Genomic DNA, 21484 nt, shown 5'->3' with positions numbered 1-21484 from the left:
GTGAGCCCGTGAGTATATGCATATGTGATTTATTCATTGGGGGGGTTTTATGTAAGAGAGATTTGACTATGTACTGGGAGAAAAACAATTCTTTTCACAGAAGAAAAAGAAAAGCTAGTTCACACCTTCAGTCTCCGCGATACGGAAAACGTACTTGACGCCCCGGGCCTTGCCATCCCGGAGGTTCTCGAGCCCCTTCTGGACGCCGCCGAGGCCGTCGGGGATCACTTCTTGCGGCTGCGGCTTGAACCAGCCCTCGAGCAGGCCGCGCGCCAGGTACCGGAAGTAGACGTGGCCGAAGTCCGGGTGGTCGCCGTGCACGTCGCCCACCATGGTCGTGCTCTGCTCGACGTGCTCGGGGATGCCCTCGTACACCTTGCCGGGGAGCACGAGCGTGAGGCGCGCCTTGTGGTCGCCGTCAGAGGAAAGCACCTGGCCCAGGTTCTGGTAGCTGTTGTGTTCCGAGACGGCGTCGAAGGCGTGCAGCAGCTTCGTGTTCGCGGGCACGGCCTTGCGGATCCCGGCTTGGACGGCCTCGTCGCCCTCGCGGTAGTCGACGATGGTGTCGCCCTTGCTGCGGTCGATGAGGGACTCGACGTGCGCGGTCGAGGCGCCCGCTACGCAAATCAACGGGTGGATGTTGCTCCGGCGCGCCAGCTGAATCGCGTACGCGCCCACCGACGAGGCGGCGCCGTAGATGACGAGCGGGATGGGTCCCGTGGCCGGGGTCCACGGCTGCGGCAGCTGCAGGCGCAGGTATAGGCCCAACGCCGACGTCATGGCGGCCAGGGGAATGGCGGCGGCGGCCTCGAAGGTCGTGCTGGCGGGGATGTGGAAGGTGGTGTGCTGGTGCGCGACGGCGTACTCGGCGTAGGAGCCGCCGGGGGCGAGCATTTCGTGGAAGGCGGCCACGCGATCGCCTTTGGGATGATGTTAGCTTGATTGATACTAGGTAGGTTGATCTTTGAACAGGTAAGTACTTACCCTTCTTGAACTCGGTCACGTTGGAACCGACCTCATGGACCACGCCGGCGATGTCGTCGCCTTGGTTGACTTCCACGTCCATCCACTCAGCGCATTTCCAGTCCTTGGGGTTGGACCCGCTGACGACGACCTTGATGACCACATCGTTGGGCCTCTTGGCTTCGGGAATGGGCGAGTCGACGATCTTGACCGTCGGGCCTGTTGGACGAGTCAGTCTGCAATAGATTGTGCGCTCATCTACTGTGGTCGGTAGCTCACCTTTCAGGATGATGCACTCCTTCATCTTGTCTTGGCGTATGCAACGGTGCGTGCTGTGATTGGTTGGGAAGTATGGGTAAAGTAAGCACTTGTTCTGAACGACGTTTTCGACTCTCAACCTTCACTGGGTGTTCACACGGGTTGATTGACGATTTCAGAACTTCTGATAGTTACATGCATGCATACACATGCGCAAGAACATTGCGGTGGGATTCTTTCTACATATATAACCTCGAAGAAAACCACATTTGTAATCTGATGCTCCGCTGTGCCACGCCTCTGTACTCTGCAGGTGCGGAGAGAGCGGACGGACACGCGCTATTCTCGCGCTCGTATGAGATCATGCATTGGCTTCCCCTCCACCCTACACCTGTGCACCTCGGCAATTGTGGTTGCCGTTGCTGCTACATATCAAGGGCGAATAACTCAATACATCGGATGAAATCCCCTCCCGGCAACCAGAGTTTGTTCGTGGCGTGGTTTTATCCCAGGTATTGGCAGTATGTACAAGTCTTGAGCTGTCAAAAAATCTCCCTTTTAGAAAAGTAGGTAAGTCGGCAGTGGGATAGGTGGATCTTGCATAAAAGCCGACGAGAATAAGACACCCACTTTCTTCGATGCGATCGCCCGAATCCGTAGATTGGAGATCGGACTCGCGATGGTCAAGTGCCGACTATCTTTCGCTACTGCGGCCGTCGCATTCACCATCCATTCTTTGTTTGTTCTTATTCTAGCATCAGACTAAGCAGGCTAAAGTGACACCCCTTCTTAATTCTCCCAGAGCCTCCTGAGTTTATTGTGACCCCACGCCGCCGTTACACCTTGACTTGACAACGAGGCAATCTCGTGTAATACTTGGATGCAATGGGCCAGTTTGTTACAGTGCAGTTGATTTGACCTCTCTGGGTAGGATACCAAGGATGATTCCTGGATTATATGCCCTGGCGAAGGGAACTGGATTGACATGCATTGCATTCCCTTTACCTCGTACTGACAAGCCTCATATTGGGATATGGTCCGAGGCCATGAATACTGGCATCCGCGCCTAGGTCTTCTCAAGACCAACTCCTCAGTTCACCTCACTAGATGCTCGAGAAGCCGTAGCTCATTAACCGAGTCGAATTCAGGGTGTAATACTAAGGAAGAACGCATGTCTTCCAACAGGCACATCCTCATTAAGCGTCAATTGACTTGATCGCAAATGCCAAAACGCCATCGTTTGGGGAAAAAAAAAAGCTGCCAGCAATATGTGAAAGCCAAATCAGGTTGTCCTCTTGTGTTTCGTCGAAAAGGCCAAAAGAAAAACTCTCCCGGACAGGCTTGAACTGTCAACCTCCCGATTGCAATTCCTTATTAGGGATGATAACAGTCGGACGCGCTAGCCAATTGCGCCACGGAAGATTACCGAGTTGGATCGGTGTGGCATTTCTTGGATTGTTGAGAAATTGGTCTGCTATTTGGGCTTATGGATAGAGAGTTGCTTCCTGGACGGTTTGGCTGTGGGAAGAGCGTGGTGGGCAGCGAAGCCTCATCAGTCTGATCTGTTGGCGATATAGCGTTGGGGTTGGTGACGACCCATGTTATTTGCCATATGGGGCGGCCAACTAGGTAAGGTATGTGGATACGATGGATGAACCACCACGCGACTGCCTGAGTTTCGAACACCTTATGTCCTAGCTCTTCGGTGAGATACCTGTTCAACAAGGGAGCATATTGATATGGCTCAGAGTAATGAGATACTAGATGATACATGTCGACTTGTCAGTTCATCCACTGATTGCAGTGTTCAACCCCTTCTCTGAACAGAAACCAAGAATATTTGGTAAGCTTTGACACAATGGTCATTATGAGTCTACTGTCAATAGTCGACTTTGCAGGAAGCTATCACATTTCGATACCTGAGGCAGTTGGGGGTGTTATGTGAAAAGGGGCTCATGCCACCACAGATCCGGGATGTGAATCGTTTTATGCTGCTGCATACATGGCTGACAAAAGATAGATGACTTGTCTTCAACTAGCATGAGCAGTGAAATCCAATGCGAGGTTGGCCATGCTGGTGGTCGTTCCTTTGTTCATTCTGCACTCGATGTTGGATGTTAGACGAGATAGCATTCCCAAGCGAATTGGGGTTGTTTGTGTCGAACCATCGGTCGCAAAAAGTCAGCCCATAACGGTATCTGTTTTCACTAAACATTAAGCAGGTGACCACATAAGGAACCTCAGCTGAGCAAGTTGCGTTCCATGTCCCTGCAGATAAAGACTCATTAAATACCCAACCGATACTAAACGTAGGGGTGCTGGATATGCTTTAAACGACCTCAGTTTAAAATATAACCCCCTTTAGCGAGACAACTCTAGCTTAAATACCAGGCAGGATTCTTCGGTACCACAACCATAAATTTGAAATTTACTGTACAAGCCAATCATTATTTTCAACTTTACAATGTTCTCCAACGGGTGATTTATTTGTCCTATTCTACTTTTGCACTATAAACATGCTTCCACGCAGTTTATGTAAGTAAAATCGCTGACCTCTGACTTATCATCACAGTAAAGACAAATGCAAGCTTTGTGGCTATAAACCCCCATATAGGGGCTGTGATGCAGAAGAGGAACTGCCGAATTACTGTTCATATTGCTCCAAGGGTGAAAAGTTCGACCCGAAGGATGCCACCGACTCCCCAGGGTGGTCCAAAGCCTCTGAGCTATTATTTGAGGCTCTGCGGGAATCCTTTGTGCAATTATCATTTCACTGATCTCAAAGGAGCTTACTTGAACAAACGATTGGCAAGTCTTATTTCAATTCCATGAGGTAGCTGTCCGTCGGTTGGACCAAGTCAGGCTTGACGCTATAAAAGAGCTGGATTACAATGCGGAAGCCAGCACGAGACATGACAGGTTGAAAGTATATCGGAAATCCCTAGAGCTCATCTTGTTAAAACTTCTAAGAATCATGGATGTACTGCCCAATCCCCAGGATAGTCGAATTAAAAGGCCGCATTATAACACTTTGAAATGGATGGAAGACATACCCGGATCTAGAAATATCCTGAAGCAGATTGGTGGGATAAAATCTACAGCCCCTAGTTATCTTGCCACGATCAGCGAGATCCCTTTTTAGGTTATCTGAGGTTAATTTCCAGACAGAATCAAATCATAGGCTTTGTAGACTTATTTAGGCATTCATTAACGTTCTTCTAAGCCCCTTGATATAACTTGCCATTGAGCATGCTTATCTGGGATCTCTCCAAACAGATGTTCTAGGTTCTTCCCCTGAAAATGTCTGGCGCACTTACTTGGGGCTACAGCCAATAAGCCACAGTCACCCGCCACAGACTGGCCAGGTTGTTAATTTTGGGGACTTCATTGAAACCAAACCACAACACAATTAACCAAATATCAAATCATCTCGAAACCACGAACTTTTGGTGTATAACTACCCAATAAAGCGAATCTCTTGGCGCGATGTGGGCAATAGCCTTGTGAGCAACACCTGCACAGACGCATCATGTCTTCAACGTCATCGCGTCTCCTCTACACGGCCCTGATCCGCACGCACCACATCACCAGCCGCAAGAAGCTGCAACGCGTCAAAAAGTCCGCGCTGCAGCATGAGTTACCATTCGTGTTAGTCCGCAGCGGCGGCGCGCCGGGCATCATGTACGCCGAAGCCGCAGAGGAGAGCCCCCTCGCCGCGTGGGTCACTTCCGTCCATGACCTACGGTACAAGGACTTCCAGTGCGTGCGCAAGCCTGCATTGCAGCGTGTTCTTCACACCGGTGAAAAGACCGCTCAGTCTCCGTCCTTCAAGGAGCTGGAGACGACGACCGAGTTTGGTCGCGTGATGGAGGAGAAGGGGCTGGGCAATTGGTGGAGGATCGGCATGGGGTATCAGAAGGAGGATGAGCGATGACTGCCGGCCCTGGATCTTCATTTCGAAATCCCGTGTTTCGGAACGGGGGTACAAGTCATTTGGGTCATCGAATGTTCCATGCATATACACGGGATGAAATTTGGCCAATATCTGCCGGGCTTTGTGCCACACCTCAGCGACATTTGGAGAAGCCGGGTAGGGCAAGCTACCCCAATGCTTATCTTGGCTTTCTTTCCTGGGGATTCGTCTGGGCTGCTCATGATGTACCATCGCCGATAAAGAGTCAGAGATTTTCAGGTCTCATTGCTCGCAGCCACGACATACGACCCGGCGCCGACCGGCATGCCAGAATTATAGCACGATCACGACAGAAGTTACAAGATGCCCATTGTCACGTCTGCAGAGTTTTTGAAAAGAGAGTTCGACTACCTCATCGCTGGAGGAGGCACAGCCGGTCTTGCGGTCGCGGCGAGCTTGTCGGAGGATCCGAACATCACAGTTGGCGTTCTGGAAGCCGGGCCTGCCGTCTCAGATAATGTTGCTGTCAACATCCCGGGTTGCTATGGCGAATCCCTAGGCACCAACCTCGACTGGCAGTTCCAGACAACTTCGCAGCCCGGCCTCGATGGACGAGTGTTGAAATGGCCACGGGGTAAAGTTCTCGGTGGGACAAGTGCGTTGAACTTCATGACCTGGAATCGAGGCAATCGGGAGGACTATGGTGCCTGGGAGGAGCTCGGAAACCCGGGATGGGGGTGGGACGACCTGATGTGAGTCTCCAGGCAAAAACTTCACCGAGATCACCACAGCTCAGACTTCTCGCCAGGCCCTTCTTCAAGAAGACGGAACACTTTCATCCAACACAAACGAGGCCGCAAGATGAGTATCAAGAACACTACGACCAAGAAGCGCTGGGTACGGACGGACCGGTGCAGATTTCCCATGCCAGGCAATACTCAGCATCCCACAAATTATGGCATGCAACCCTGAACGCGCTAGAGGTAGAGACAAACAAGCAGCACCTTTCCGGGTCGAATGTCGGGGTGTGGACGAACATCAACGCCGTGAATCCTGCGACATGCGAGAGGAGTTATTCGAACAATGCATACTAGGAGCCGAACGCCTTGCGCCCGAACCTTTTATTACTATGCGAGACGATCGTAGAAGAGATCGAGCTACGGCAAGAAGGGGATGAATGGATCGCATGCGGCGTAAGAATCAAGAATGGGGATGCGCAGAGCTCTGTATCGGCGCTACGGGAGGTAATTCTGTCCGCGGGCAGTGTTCAGTCACCGCAGCTATTGGAGCTTTCAGGGGTAGGAAACCCCGATATTTTGTCTCGAGCTGGTATTCAGACAAAGTTGAAAAGCTCATGCGTGGGAGAGAATCTACAGGACCACTTCAGTAAGCCTTTCCTGTCAAGTTGCAAGGATCAAAGCTTACTCAGAATAAACAGTGACAGCCATGATCTTCGAAGTTGACCCCAGCCTGGAGAACCCGGACGATCTGAAGGCCAGCGCAGATGCTAGGGTTGCGGCCCTGGAATTGTATGCGAAGTCACAGACGGGGCCCCTGACTGTGCTTCCCTGCTCCATATGCTACATACCGTTCCAGCACTTTGTGCCGCTTGAGACCCTCTTGGCCGCCAAAGCCAAGATAGGCAATATGGAAATATACTCATCGGAAGAACGCAACATTCGCAATCAGAGGTTTGACCCGCAAACTCGACTTGGGCAGATCGAGTGCATTTTCGACCTCGGTAACTTGAACCCGATCTTCAAACCAGAACCCCTGAGTGGAAGGAAATATGGGACGATACTCCAGATCTTGCAGAACCCATTCTCCAGAGGGAGCATTCATATCAAACCGGCTACGCCCGGGTCTCAAGGCTGTGGCATCTTGGAGGCCCCGGTCATCGACCCGCAGTACTTCGTTGGAGAGCACGGAGAACTGGATCTGGAGCTGATGGTGCACTGTGCCCGGTTCGCCAACAAGATCTGCAGCACACAGCCACTAGCCAGTATCATTCGCACCCGTGCCTCGCCTCCTGCTTCTACAGCACCATCAGCTAAAGAAGAAGAAGCGGACCAAATCGAGGACGACGAGACTTGGCGGCAGTGGCTGCGCGAGAACACCATCTCGGACTGGCATCCGGTGGGGACCTGCGCTATGGGCGGCCGCCGGGGCATCGAAACGGGCGTGGTGGACGAGCGGCTGCGCGTTTACGGGGTCCAGCGGCTCCGGGTCGTCGATGCTAGTGTCATACCATTGCAGATCAGCGCCCATCTGCAGGCGACGGTTTACGCGATTGCGGAGAAGGGGAGTAGCATGATATTAGAGGACAGATTGCCGCGGCAGCATGTGTAGGAGCTACGTGAAGTTAGTTGTTCATGATGGAAGTGATGCTTCCTCAAAACGCGTAGCATTCATCTGGATCAATTATATTCACGTATCAAAAAGCTCGAAAATTACACCTTGAATCGACTGTCCTAGACTTTTGGCGTGTCCCAGGGTTTTGGCGCCTACTGACTTGAAATTCAGTAGGCACGCAAATTGCGGTGAATCGCCTCTTTCAATTCACCATATAACCACGATCCGTCTCCCCTCTTCCTTTTCGTCTTTGTGTTAACGCGCACCCTCAGGCCACGCTAGGATGGCATTGACGAGGCCGCCGCACACCATCTGCGAATAATTTCCCGAAGGTTGCAGTCCGTACCGGCGGCAAAAGCTACTGCTTCGCGGCCCCAGAGAAGGACTGGACATATCCCGAGCTCTCTATTCAAAGGCCGAGACGCAGAACGGGGAGCTAAGCGATGACGAGGTAGGTTACAGTCCATTGAAGAGCGCCAAACACAGATATTTGCCACGATATAATACTGATCTGGATATCCTAGCGCGCCCGCTTCTTAGCCCGTGGCGACATTGTGGGCAGAGCCCTAGCCCACCCCGACTCGCTGAGTCTGGCCGAGAGGTACAAGGTGTTTGGCTGGCCGCTGCCGGAGCAGCTGCACCAAGCTATCCATGACGCTACAGGGGGCGAAGCGAGCACGCCCCGGCAGCTGCTCGACAAGGTCCGGCAGGAGTCGTGCTCGGTGGATTCTCTCACCCTCGAAGCGCTGGAATTGCTGGTCGCGCAATTCATGGAGGTCCGGGAGATATTCAACGTAACCGACGCCAATAACGATTTCCCCGGAAAGGAGGAGGCGCGCCGGCTCCTCGGGGCGCGCGAGGGCGTCGGCGAGGCCGCCAAGGAGATCTTCGGCAAGGCTATGGATCGCTGCTCGACGGACCCCGCAATCCGGTCGGCGCGACAGGCCAAGTTCGAGGCGACCGAGGCCCGTGGCGAGAGGGGCCTGCTCGTGCAGCTGCCCGAGCCGTTTGGTGTGGTCTCGCTCGAAGATTCCTTCCAGCGACTCGAGGAATTCATGCCGGAGGCGGTCCAGCCATCTTCGTGGCCAGGGGGAGACATCAAGACCCAGCCGACGAATTCGTGGGTTTCAGTTCCGGGACGGGAAGGCAGGCAGCCCTGAGCTAGGCGAAACATCTTCAGTGTGTGTCTTAGGCTATTTAATAGTATCATCTCTTGTGGTAATCATAACGATACCGGTTTAAAAACCGTCGTATAAACGTGCACTGGGAGAAGAAGTGCGACAACGCTTTCCAGGTGTCCATATGAGACAAAGGAGCAATTGTAAAATCATGGCCGAGTTGATGTGAGCCAGCATGATGACCGTAGCCGGCCAGTGTGCCGGCGTGAGCTGTAGAAACCCCTTTTTAGATAGGAAAACAAAACAGCAAAACAAGCTCGAGGCACGAGTATATTAATATTGGCCCTCACGGACACTCATGAATGCTATTACTTCGAGATGATCCCCAACATGACCGACGAAGTTGCCCCAAGTTCCGCAGACTGATGACACAGGGGGGCAACGGCACATGTGCGGCGAGACGAGGACGCATCTGCCCCTATCGACGAAGTCTGTCACCACAAACTGGGCTCTCCGCCACGGTAGATACCGACTCGTCGTGGCGCCGGGACAGCGGCGGGTAGCGGGGATGTGCTGCCCGGAGGTGTGTTTCCAGCCCCTATGTCCGGGAGAAGGTGCTGCTGCACCTTATGACGGGACAGAGCCAGACGTTGTCGCAGTTGGCGTCGAGCACGTGCTTCTCCCAGGCATGTTGGGTGGCGTAGGTGCAATCAGGGATACGACAGTCTTCTATTAGGCATACGAACGAGCGGAGGTCCTTGATTACACGATAAAATTTACTTACTTGTCAAACTTACTTTGAGAGCCAAGTCCCTTGCATTCTGAGTGGCCCCTTGCTCTTGACTTCCTAGAGCTCAGGTATGTTTAACAGCGAGATGCTTACCCCTGCGTCTACTTGAGCGTATGTTACGAGCAGTCTGTAGTTCTGTGACATTCCGATGGGATATCTAGTCCCGTAGGGGGTGCGGGAAATATCCTTGGGCTTCGTGGGGGCGTCAGTTAGCACGAGGTCTCCCTTTGAATAATAATACATATCTCTGAAGGAGATGATGGATTTCGTGTCAGATAGGGACGTGATGGCGCACTCAGCAAACCGCGAGCCAAACAGCGAGTGGAAACACATTTCTGACCTGGAGTTGGCCATTGAATTTCAAGGTGTAGCCCACCTTCCAGAATAACATGATCAAACATGATTGCAGCCATCACATCCCGCTGTGTTTGCCATACTGGCATTGAATGCAAGGAGGCATCGTTTGAGAGTGAAGCAAGCCATGCATGGTGGTAGGATGTGAATATAAACATGGTGACACTGCCGTGAAGTGAGTTGAATCATGGGCCCCCACTGGTTGGGATGTAAGGGGTGAGCATTGTATTCACCTACGATTCATTGAATACTATCAGATTGATGCATTCACTTGAAGTGGATGGATTTCTCAAACCGTATAAATGCGTCCTCGTCTTCCAAAGTTCTCGGCCTTCCTTTCCTTTCTAATCAACAGTTAACTCACCGACAGTTACTACCTTTTAGCACACCAACTCTCACTACATACATTCTCTCATCTCCTACACCACTTACCCGAACCACCAGAAACATTGATATCGACGTCATGGCTGGCAAGATGATGAACCTTTTTGCCTTGTTCCTCTTGGTCCTTCCCTTCTGGCTTGCCTCAGTTGCCGCATCCCCTCCTGCGCCCCTCTTTGGACGTGATGGTCCCCCTCACCCGACGGGTCCCTTGGCGGAACAGACAATAAGACCAACATCGATTACTGCGGCGATGCTGGCAAGGCCAAGTTCCTGACGGGTAAATTCTCTTTTCTTTAGCACTAGGTGGTTAGTTTTACCTCACATCTGCTAACTATCTTACCAGAGGGCGACCCTGAGACTGGTCCTGGCTTCTATGTCACTAACCAGGACACGTCGGGCGAGAACTTCTTCTTGGTCGAGAACAGCCGCGACACGCACCCATGGAAGTACCTCCACGTAAGTCTCAACCATTCGAGAATATTCCTACGGTGGAAGTTTGACCTAGTCTCATACTAACAGTACAACTAGGTCCCCGCCGGTGCCCGTCGATTTGTTCAAGTTTGTGGCTCGTGGCAAGGCCGTATCGTGCGCGGTACTCCCAAGGTCAACACGGACGGCAATGTGCATAACCTGGGTACCTGGATCGAGGCGGCTGTCACCAACGGAGTAATGAGCGGAGACATCTCGTTCCTCCAGGGCTGCGACGGCGGTGCCAAGATGGTCTCGAACGACGGCCGCGGGATCACCAAGGGCTGCGTGGTAGACATGCTGAGTGGCGCTCCCGCCAATGCACTTCAGAACAAGGATACCGGTACTCCCGCTCTGAAGCGTATCACGGGCGACGGATTTAGTCAGGCGGCCAAGGATTGGGATCTCTCGAAGTGTGACGCCAGCCAGGTCTTCATCTTGGTGGAGAACCGGAACCCAATTATCGACTCTACAAATGGTCGATTCGAGGTTACCTTTTATAAGGGAAAGTCATAAGCAAAATGCCTTGGCTGTTGATGGGAGCATGATATATTGCATTGTGAAATGCATACACAAGGAGACATGATTTTAAGACAGGGAAGTTTAGTAGTTAGGTTAGCAATGACATGATCTCCCCTTCTTGTCTAACGATACTTGGTAAATATTTGCAGTGTGTACAGCGGAGCAAATCTCGGGCCACCTCTCTATCCAGTATTTGTCAGACTGGTTGGTTCATGCAGGCCAAAAGAAGAAAGGGCTGTTCTGGGGTCCAGATTGGGCAAGCGTGGGATCCCATGTTGGAGTACAATAGAAACATACCCAGTTATGATAACGACCTTTGTTTTAATTTGCTGCAGGCTACTTTGCTACTTTGCTACTATCAACAACACACACTACACGTCGAAAAGACGACCAAGACGACCAAGACGAAAGAGAATACCCAAAGGGCGTTTAATACAATGGACAGCCCGCTACCATCAGTAACAGGACACAATGCGGCCCCCATCTCCATCCTCCTCATCAACCCCAACTCGTCCCCGCACATGACCGACAACTGCCTGCAGAGCATCGCGGGCAAGATCCCCGCGGGCATCACGGTGCACGGCTTCACGGCGCCGCGGCCGGCCCCGAGCGCCATCGAGGGCCGCGCCGACGGCGTCCTCTCGGCGGCCGAGTGCCTGCGCGCCATCGTGCCGATCCAGGCCCGCTTCGACGCCTTCCTCGTCTGCTGCTTCAGCCACCACCCCCTCGTCGACGCGCTGCGCGAGGAGGTCCCGCGCCAGCCCGTGCTGGGCATCATGGAGTCGGCCCTCTACGCGGCGCGCATGTGCGGCAGCCGGCTCGGCGTCGTCACGACGAGCGAGCGCTCCGCCGTCAACCACGAGCTGGCCATCGCCGGCTACGGCTTCTCGCACTACTCGGCCGGGTGCGCGGCGTCGCGGATCTCCGTGCTCGGCCTCGAGAGCCAGCCGAAGGAGGTGGTGTACGCCGGGGTGGTGGGCGCGGCCAAGGAGCTGGTCGAGCAGCGCGGGGCCGACGCCGTCTGCCTGGGGTGCGCGGGCATGACTGGGGTCCGGGAGGCCTGCGAGGAGGCGCTGGAGACGGCGGAGAGGCAGGTCATGGTGGTGGACGGCGTGGCCGTGGGCGTGCAGTTCCTGACTGCGTTGGTGCGGGAGGGGCTCGGGACGGCCAAGAGAGGGGCGTATCGGCCGGCGAAGGCAGGGCGTGACGCTCGGAAACAAGAGTGGTATTAGTAAACTACATGTATATACGCTTCCTTTCCTGTTATACGCGTGCCCTGTTAATGGCAGTCGACCTTGATCAACATTGCGAAACTGAATGTCCGTCCTCTGACGGAAGAAACGCGGGGGGCTTCGGACCACCCCGAGGCGGGGTAGCTTACCTTCGTCAGGGGGCAACCGAATTAAAAATACAATAAAATAAAAGGGGGGCTAAGCCCGGGAGGCGCAACAGCGCTTTCTCGACTACACTTTTTCAAGGAAGCATTTGAAGCGGGCAATAGGCAGGCAGTCTTCGACATTGACAACAACGCAGGAAACGCATGGAGTCCAGCGACTGGCTCAGTCTGGCTTTGTGCGTCGACTTGAAGGTTATGCCGTTTGTATCTTTGGTTTCGGGGTTGTCTCGACAGCAAACAGGAAATGGAGAAAAGAATGAGACTGAAACCAATGGGACTGGGATTTATGCTGTGTTACCCTTCTACGAGCGGGAGGCCCACCACCGCAGATGGAGTCTGCGGCGTTTGTATATCCCAATTTTGAACACAAACGACAATGGACCAGGTCCAGGCCAAAACAATGAACCATCTCTGGCCTATGATTTTGTGGTTGATGCTTACAGATGCTGTCGATTCCCGCGGCAGGCAGCTGTTTGCACCAAAACACAGGGTAAGATCAACGCGAGGCTGCATGGCCATCACCGAGTCAGAGAAACATCATACCTTGGCTAATGTGTTACGTATTCATTGGTCTGCACTCCCAAGCTGCAGTGACCTGCCTTTTGTAAATGCCGGTGACCATTCTCCTCCCTCCTTCTACAAACATGAGCATAACTACCACCTCTCCCCTGTATAGGCTGCCTCATCCCTCTTCTTTTTCTTTCTCCCATTCCTACCTCCGTTTCGTCCATCACTTTTAAATCATCGGTAAGATGTCGTCCATCCATCAGGGAAACTGGCGGCGCCCGTCCAGGTCTCAAAGGGGTGGGCCACTGAACATGGCGGCCAGCAACCGCTTCTCAAAGCCGCAAAACCAAAGGCCTTGCAACTTCTTCCTGCGAACAGGCACTTGCCGCTTTGGCTCAGACTGCAGATTCTCTCACGAGGGAGGCTCCGCTATTTTCGAGTCCCGTTCATCTCACCCTGCTGCAAATCCCGAGGCCGAACGTGAGCGTACCCAGTATCTCGAATGGAAGCGTCTGCTACGGCGACAGCCTTCCCATCTTGACAACAGGTCCGTGTTGGCGGACTTCTGGAGCCAAGCCCTCGCGATCGTCGAGACGTCAACCGTGGATCATCGCCAAATGCTCGTCAAGGATCTCACCGACGACCAATACGAGGGTTGTCTCTACCTCATTCGGACTCTGGAGATGAGACTCCACGTTCGATGGGATGACGCGCGCTCGGTTACCCGAAATATGCTGAAGCTCATCACACACTACAAGATACTGGACTGTCTGTCGATCGATACGCCAGTTGGCACCATGTATAGCGTCATCAGTGGCTCCAACGGAAGTCGTGTTGTTCCCTTCTTCATATCCTTCTGTACCAACTTGGAGAGTAGCTGTCAGCGCCGCGACATTCCCATGCGAGAGCTCACGGAGTGTGCGCAACTGGTGCTCGACGCAACCCATGAGGTTCTCAGTCGCGAAAAACGAGTGGCTTTCTGTGAGGATCTCCCCGCTCTTTTCGACCAACTGGATGTCGTCATTTCCTTCCTGGACACCGCGAATGATCGCCGAATGAAGAATGAACGAGTATGCGTTCTAAAGAGGGTGGCCCTACTATCAACCGGTCGCTTGACAACAGTCACCAATGGGGGCCAGGAACCATCCACTGGAATGGCCGCCAACGCTCCATCAGTGTACCCTCGAGAGCTCAAACTGCCCGGTACAAGACACGACAATGACCGCCTCAACATTGTGGACATCAGCATCTTGCCAACAGTCGGGGAACTTACATGTGATCAAGTAGACTTCTTGCCGTCTACGGACTTCCGCCACTCACACTTTCTTCACGACCCGGTTCAGAGATACCTTGACACCCATTTCCGCCTGCTGCGTCACGACGTGTTTGGTCCCCTGAAAGACGTCCTCGGCGCCCTCATCCCATCGGTCGCCCGGAACGGCGTTCCCCTCATCTCCCGCAGCTTCGATGCGAATGTACACTTGTATCACAACTCCAGCATCAGCCACGTCTCGGTGGACCAGAAGCGAGGCTTTGAGGTTCATATCAGCTTCACGCCTCCAAAGATGCTGCATAAGAAGACCGCGAAAGAGCGCCATCTGTGGTGGGCTTCGGCAAAGAGACTGGAAGTCGGCAGCCTGCTTTACCTCGTCTTCGCAGCGGATGACTCTGTAGTGCTCCTTACGTTCACGGTCAGCGACAAGTCGGTGGATGGACCCCCAGAACACAACTTGCTGTCTGCCACGTCGCCGAGCTTCAAGGCTAAGCTGGCGATGCAAGGCCCCCGCGATATCGAAGACACTCTGCGGATGTACACCGACAAAGGCAGGGGAGTTCTCGTGGAGCTGCCAGGGCTCATACCAGCGACCTTCTCCCCTGTCCTGGAGAACCTCAAGCGAATGACCACGATGGGTTGGCTTCCTTTCCAAGAATGGATTATCCCAAAGCCCGAAGAACCCCCAAATCGCACGCGTAGTCTCGAGCCCCCACGCTACGCTCGCGCCCCAGGCTTCAGCTTCCCCTTGGACGCAATCGCGGCAGGCGAGGGACCGCCCCTTTCACTGAGTGCCACCTGCTCACAAAATGATACCGCGCTTATTAATGACCTGGAGTCTCGACTGACTCTCGATCGCGGTCAGTGTCAAGCTCTGGTGGCAGCTCTGACACAAGAGTTCTCCCTCATTCAGGGCCCGCCGGGTACTGGAAAGTCCTACCTCGGGGTTCAGCTCATTCGAGTGCTGCTGAGCTGCAAGGAAAAAGCGAGTCTCGGACCCATCGTCATTTTCTGCTACACGAACCACGCATTGGACCAGTTTCTGATGCATCTCAAGGATGTCGGCATTACCAAGTTCATTCGCATTGGTGGGCAGAGCCGAGCCGCACAAATCGACGGACACAATCTCCGGAACGTCAGTGCGGGCGCTCTCAAGACGAGACACGAGAGTTACCTGCTTGGAAGCACGTATTCGTCCCTGGAAGAAGGGATGAAGAAGATGGGGGGCAGCCTGGCCACTCTCCACCAGTTGAGAAAGGGTTCACTCTCGGCTCTTGAACAGTTTCTCCAGCGAAAGCACCGGCGGATATACTCTCAATTCTTTGAGGAAGATGCCCAAGGCTTCACCAGGGTCGGCAAGGATCCGATTGGATCGTGGCTCAGCTCTGCACCCGACACTGCGTTTGTGCCAACGCCGGGTACGTTGAGCGAAGAGGAGTTACAGACGACCTTGCGCCAAGCAAATCGTGATGTGGACAGCATTTCTCTGCGATGCCGTCACCAGCTGGTTGACTCTTGGCTTAACGAGTTGCGACAAGACCGAATTGAGCTCTTGCACGAGAATATTGTGGAAACGGAGGCGCTTCGTGCTACCATTAATACCGTCCATAATGAGGTGAACCGGCGCACACTAGCAGATGCGGACGTGATCGGCATCACGACGACCGGCATGGCGAGAGATGTTTCTCTGCTCCGCGGTCTGCGCTCCAAGGTCGTCCTCTGCGAAGAGGCCGGCGAGGTACTCGAGGCGCACGTCATATCCGCGCTCATGCCGAGCGTCGAGCACTTCATCCAGATCGGGGACCACCGGCAACTGCGCCCCACGATCAACAACTGGAGCACGTTGAGCCTCGAGAGCACCCGCGGACAAGACTACCAGCTCGACCGGAGCCAGTTCGAGAGACTCGCCCTCGGCCAGCCTGGTCTGCCCCCTATCCCGTTATCGCAGCTCAACATCCAACGCCGCATGAGACCCGACATTGCCGACCTGCTACGGAGAACAATGTACCCAAATCTGGAAGACCATCAATCCATACGCGACCTACCCAACGTGGTCGGTATGCGACAGAACCTGTTCTGGTTGACTCATAGTCACCTGGAAGATGCTGGCGGCGATGATGGACGGCTGAAGTCTCAGAGCAACAAGTGGGAGGTGAAGATGGTCCAGGCTCTGGTTCGTCACATCGTTCGACAAGGCGTCTACAAGAGCGAAGACATTGCCGTTCTCACTCCCTACACTGGCAATCTCCAGAAGCTCCGCGCATCCCTGAGCTCTGACTTTGAGATTACGATGAGCGATCGGGACGAAGAGGCCATGGCCAAAGATGGTTTTGCCTCGTACGATACCGAGGAGTCTCAATTGGCAGTGACATCTACAATCCGAAAGGAAAGGCTTGTCGAGTGCCTCCGCCTCGCCACCGTTGACAATTTCCAGGGAGAGGAAGCCAAGGTCATCATCGTGTCCCTGGTCCGCAGCAATACCCAGAAGAAGGTCGGCTTTCTTCGCACCGTCAACCGAATCAACGTCCTTCTGAGCGGTGCCCAGCACGGCATGTACCTCGTCGGCAACGTCGACACGTACTCCAACATCCCCATGTGGAACGACGTCCGCGAGCAACTCGAAGCCGCGGGCTGCATCGGGCCCGCCTTGGAGCTCTGTTGCCCTCGCCATCCTGGAACCGCAATCCGCTGTAGCGAGCCCGAGGACTTCTCCCGGGTCAGCCCGGAAGGCGGCTGCAGCCTGGCCTGCGACCACCGCCTCGCTCGCTGCGGCCACAAGTGCCAGGCCAAGTGCCACTCGGAGACCATGCACGACGCCTTCCTCTGCCCGCAGCCCTGCCCCCGTCGCCACGAGCCGTGCGGCCACGGCTGCGACAAGCTATGCGGCGAAGATTGTGGAAAATGCATGGTGTCGATGCGCAACGTCCTGCTACCGTGCGGGCACTTCGTTGACGACATCCCCTGCCATCAAGCCCAACAGCCTTCCAAAATCACCTGCCGAGTCAAGGTAGAGAAGAAGGTCGCCGGCTGCCAACACATTGTCAAGGTCTTCTGTCCCGTCGACGTCAACACCGACAACTACCGCTGCCCCGCGAAATGCGACGCGTTGCTCCCCGACTGCGGCCACAGCTGTTCCGGGACGTGTGGGGAATGCAGAAAGGAGAAGGATGGAAAGGTCAAAGTCGTACACCTGCCGTGCAAGGTGACTTGCAAGCGACCGCGCAACACTTGCGGGCACATCTGCCGCAGAGGCTGCCACCCGGGCAACCCTTGCGGCCCTTGCGAGAGTCGCTGCGAGGTGAGGAGTCTCCCACAACTTTTGAGGCTATTTGGCTGTGTTAGACTTATGCTGACTATGAAGCTTACAGGTTCGATGCGCACACTCTCGCTGTTCGCTTTCTTGTCAAGATCCTTGTCCGCCCTGTATTGAGAAGTGTGCCTGGTCCTGCTTCCACCAGGGGGCCTGTTCAATGCCATGCGCCGCGCCTTGCGATAGGCTCCCCTGTGATGAGAGATGTAAGAAAAAGCTCAAATGCGGACACCAATGCCCTGGCCTTTGCGGCGAAACGTGCCTCGAGGGTCATTGCCAGGTATGCAAGCAGAAGCTGGACAGCCGGGTCGACCTACTGGAGTTTCGCACCTACGAAGAAATTGACCTTGACGAATCTCCAGTCGTGGCGCTTACTTGCGGTCACTTCTTCACGGCCGAGTCTCTCGATGGCCTCGTCAACATAGCAGCAGTCTACACAGTTGACAAGGCGGGAAAGTACAATGGCATCAAAGAGCCGTCGGAGGTCTTAGCTCTGCCCAGCTGCCCAGACTGCAAGCAACCAATCCGGCAGTTCGCGACGCAGCGGTATAACCGCATCATCAACATGGCGGTCATGGACGAGACTTCCAAGAAGTTCCAGATGAAGGGCGAAGCAAAGCTCAAGAAGCTGGAAGAGGCCACCGATGCCGTCGAAACAACCTTGGAGGCTTCTGGTGCGGACCTGGTCAAGCAACGCCCTGATAGCAACGTCGTTGCCTTCAAGGTCGCGGGCGCCCTCCTCTCTTACCATTCCAGATACGGCAGATGCACAGAGCTGAGAAAGGAGATACAAGGGTTCTGCAAGGAGGCGAGCAATGAGCAGCAGCCGGCCAAGAAGCTAGCAGACGCCATTGTGCACTCGAAAAAGCTTCGCAGAAGCCAGGTATCGACGTCGCTAGACGAGGACATGGAGAAGCTTCACCTCGGAGATACAGTGCTATCAGCGCCAGCCTTTAACCAGCAGATCACGCTGGGAGCCCGCATGGCGCAGCTGAGGATCGACGATGTCATTCTTCGAGACCAGCTACGTCTGGTGGGCGCAGGGCTTTCAGGTGGCACCGTCTGGCCAAAAGGGCGCGACCCGACTCACTTGGCTCGCCTCTTCCTTCGGGAGAGCGACTCCTTCATCGATGATTGCCAGGCATCCCGCTTGCCCCGATTAGCCGTCCAGGCCAGCATCGCCTTTGCCCGCATTGTCGGGTACCTCGGCAATCATCCGAATCATCCCGAGCGCACCGGAAACGACATTGTGGAAAAGACCGGAAAGCGCCTGGATGGCGCGGCGCAGATGTGCGAGGCCGGCTTCGAGGGCGCCGCGGAGCTGCTGATCGCAGTGAAGAGCCTACAGCGTCTGTTTGAAAAGGAGAGGTATGAGATTGTCACGCCAGACGAGCTGGCATCCATCAAGGCGGCCATGGTGAGTGGGCGGGGTGGAATCGCGACCCATTCGGGGCATTGGTACAAGTGCCGCAATGGACATATTGTAAGTTCCCTCTTTTTTTCGTTCCTATCGCGAATACGAGCTATCGTCTCGCAAATCATATACAGGATTCTTTTGAATTCCGATTATTGACTGACGCGATCTGTATTTCAGTTTGCGATTGGCGAATGCGGAATGCCGATGGAGCTCGCTCTCTGTCCAGAGTGCAGAGCTCCCATTGGGGGACAGCATCATACATTGGTGGAGGGTATCAGCCGGGCAACCGAGATGGAACGGTAAATTGACATGAGTCAAGCGAAGCACCACAATGGAAGCTACTATTGATAGTGCTGGCTTTTCTGTCGTTGCCGAGAAATTTATTGAGGTGCTACTGGTTTGACATATGAATGATAGGTTGTTTCGAGGTTCGTTCTTCGGTGCCAGGCGCGACGGCTTTGGGATTTCCTCGCGCTGTGGCGTTGTTCGCAGGTCAGTGGTTAGCACCATGTCAATAATATAAAGCATGAAAAACACGTTCCTGATACATACGACCATATCCTGCTGAATACTAGGGATCCCGTCCGCTCTCCCATATATAAGCAGCAGAGAGCCGAATTAGTACTAGGGTCGGTGACGACCTGGGAATCCTCGGTGTTGTATGTTTTGTCGAACATTTTTTTTCCTCTTTTTTTCACCCCTTCATTCCAGTCAAGCTTAATCCATGAGAGAGTTCCAGGTTGCTGGATGGTTTTTGTTCGAATAGCACTACTCCCACGGCGCCTCGGGCTCTCACAACCCTTGGTTGTCTGAGTCCTGCGACCAGACCTGCGAAAGCTTGGGCCGATTCACAAAGGACGTGTTTACTTTTTGTCAGCCAGCTTAACTTTCTGCCGCGCACGCACCTCTTCAGCAGCTTATTTTGAGCCAGCTTTTCGATCCGGCTTACCAGCTAATGCTTTCGTCGACATCACCGGCGCCTTCCGTGCTAGCGTTAAAATAAGGCTAGCGTTTATCCGGTATGTTAACAGCTAAGCGCGAATAATGTTATATTTACTAATTTTAATGTAGGCTAACGCGCGCTAGCTCGAAGACTGAGCGCGAGTAATGCTATATTTATAATATTTTTTATAATACCCTTTAGCACTTTTTATAATACCTTTTATAAGGCCCTTTACACTTTATAAAGCTTTAAAAAAAGCTGGATTAGCCGGCTTAAAGTCGGTTAAATTATTTAGCCGAGATTCGTCGATTTAATTAGCTAGTTAATAAAAAGAGACGCGACGATAATAGCTAGCTTTTTTTACTTTTAATTAAAGGGTTAAAGTAAATACACTGCTAGATTTTCAGCTAATATATAAAAAAAGGGGGCCGTTACCGGATATATACTTCTAGCCCCTATAAGGGGACGTGCGTAGTAAAAAAGTTAAGCTAGCTAATAAAAAGTAAACACATTTAAAGTAAATAAACATATAAGGGTAAAAGGGTTAAGAGGGGATATATAAAGCACTTAAAACTTAAGATATATTTACTTTAATTAGCTAGCTTTTAGCTTATTAGTTAACGTATACACCTCTTTAGCTAGTTAATTTAAAGCTTATTTAAAGCTTATTCGAAATAAAAGTAACGTTTTAAAAGGTTAAGTGTATATTTAAAGGCCGAGTGTAAGTAATACTATACTTATTAATTTTAACGCACGCCGGTTTAAAGATTAAACGCGAGTAATATTATATTTATTCCTATAGTATTCTTTATAAATTATAGTACTTATAACACCTTTTATAGCACCTTTTATAACACTTTATATAATACCCTCTTTACGCTTTATAAAGCTTTATAAAGTAATTAAAAAAGTTAAATTAACCGGCTTAAGGTCGGCTATTTTATTTAATTAAGATTCGTTAATATAATTAAATATAATTAACTAGTCTCGAGATAAAACGAAAAGAAAAATTAACGGTTAATTAACTTTTCTTTTATTTTTAATTAAAGGGTTAAAATAAATACACTGTTAAATTCTTAGCTAATATATAAAAAAAGGGGGCCGTTATTAAACGTATATTTTAAGTTTTTTTTAAAGAGATATATATAGCTTAAAAATTTAACTAGTTAATTAAAGTTAATACGCCCTTAAATTAATTATAATCTCTTTACTTAAAGGGTTTAAAATAATTATACTACTTATAAAAGTTTATTTCTATAATAAATAAGCTAACGATAACGTGGTTTACCACTACGCGACGCATATCACTTAGCGATGCACTTTTTCCACTTCTCGACTTTTTTATATAAATTAATTTAATTATAACGCTTAAAATTAATTAAAATTACTCGCTATCCGATTCTTCGCTTAATTTTATATTTTTTTTATATGTTCGCGTATTATAACCTGTTTCGCCGTAAATATTACAACGCTTTTTACCGGTCGCTTTTCGTTTTAACGAACCCTTATTTTTATT

The 21484-nt window shown here is 52.3% G+C and overlaps 6 protein-coding genes across 6 annotated transcripts; 5 read left to right on the top strand and 1 right to left on the bottom strand.

Annotated features, from left to right (window-relative positions):
* Positions 1 to 114: 114 nt before the first annotated feature.
* On the bottom strand, positions 115 to 1267 carry PG986_002602 (uncharacterized protein; the record flags this gene model as incomplete). Its single annotated transcript, XM_066838824.1, has 3 exons — positions 115 to 920; positions 985 to 1182; positions 1243 to 1267. The coding sequence occupies 3 exons, from the start codon at positions 1265 to 1267 to the stop codon at positions 115 to 117; spliced, it is 1029 nt and encodes a 342-aa protein (XP_066703888.1).
* A 3483-nt stretch (positions 1268 to 4750) lies between these two features.
* PG986_002601 (uncharacterized protein) lies at positions 4751 to 5155 on the top strand (the record flags this gene model as incomplete). Its single annotated transcript, XM_066838823.1, has 1 exon — positions 4751 to 5155. One exon carries the CDS (start codon positions 4751 to 4753, stop codon positions 5153 to 5155), a length of 405 nt encoding a protein of 134 aa, XP_066703887.1.
* Positions 5156 to 5497: 342 nt separating this feature from the next.
* PG986_002600 (uncharacterized protein) lies at positions 5498 to 8646 on the top strand (the record flags this gene model as incomplete). The annotated part of the gene is made up of 6 exons (XM_066838822.1): positions 5498 to 5886; positions 5943 to 6180; positions 6229 to 6520; positions 6573 to 7479; positions 7826 to 7937; positions 8011 to 8646. The coding sequence occupies 6 exons, from the start codon at positions 5498 to 5500 to the stop codon at positions 8644 to 8646; spliced, it is 2574 nt and encodes an 857-aa protein (XP_066703886.1).
* Positions 8647 to 10211: 1565 nt separating this feature from the next.
* Positions 10212 to 11116, top strand: PG986_002599 (uncharacterized protein; the record flags this gene model as incomplete). Its single annotated transcript, XM_066838821.1, has 4 exons — positions 10212 to 10311; positions 10353 to 10409; positions 10476 to 10588; positions 10661 to 11116. 4 exons carry the CDS (start codon positions 10212 to 10214, stop codon positions 11114 to 11116), a joined length of 726 nt encoding a protein of 241 aa, XP_066703885.1.
* A 443-nt stretch (positions 11117 to 11559) lies between these two features.
* PG986_002598 (D-hydantoinase) lies at positions 11560 to 12354 on the top strand (the record flags this gene model as incomplete). The annotated part of the gene is made up of 1 exon (XM_066838820.1): positions 11560 to 12354. One exon carries the CDS (start codon positions 11560 to 11562, stop codon positions 12352 to 12354), a length of 795 nt encoding a protein of 264 aa, XP_066703884.1.
* Positions 12355 to 13336: 982 nt separating this feature from the next.
* On the top strand, positions 13337 to 20123 carry PG986_002597 (P-loop containing nucleoside triphosphate hydrolase protein; the record flags this gene model as incomplete). Its single annotated transcript, XM_066838819.1, has 3 exons — positions 13337 to 17596; positions 17877 to 19025; positions 20112 to 20123. 3 exons carry the CDS (start codon positions 13337 to 13339, stop codon positions 20121 to 20123), a joined length of 5421 nt encoding a protein of 1806 aa, XP_066703883.1.
* Between the last annotated feature and the right edge of the window lie 1361 nt (positions 20124 to 21484).

This window comes from Apiospora aurea, assembly GCF_038362705.1.
Source record: "Apiospora aurea strain CBS 24483 chromosome Unknown utg000002l_segment0_segment0, whole genome shotgun sequence".
Taxonomy (NCBI): domain Eukaryota; kingdom Fungi; phylum Ascomycota; class Sordariomycetes; order Amphisphaeriales; family Apiosporaceae; genus Apiospora; species Apiospora aurea.
The sequence above is the reverse complement of the archived record's forward strand: the minus strand, read 5'-3'. Positions and strand labels throughout refer to the sequence as shown.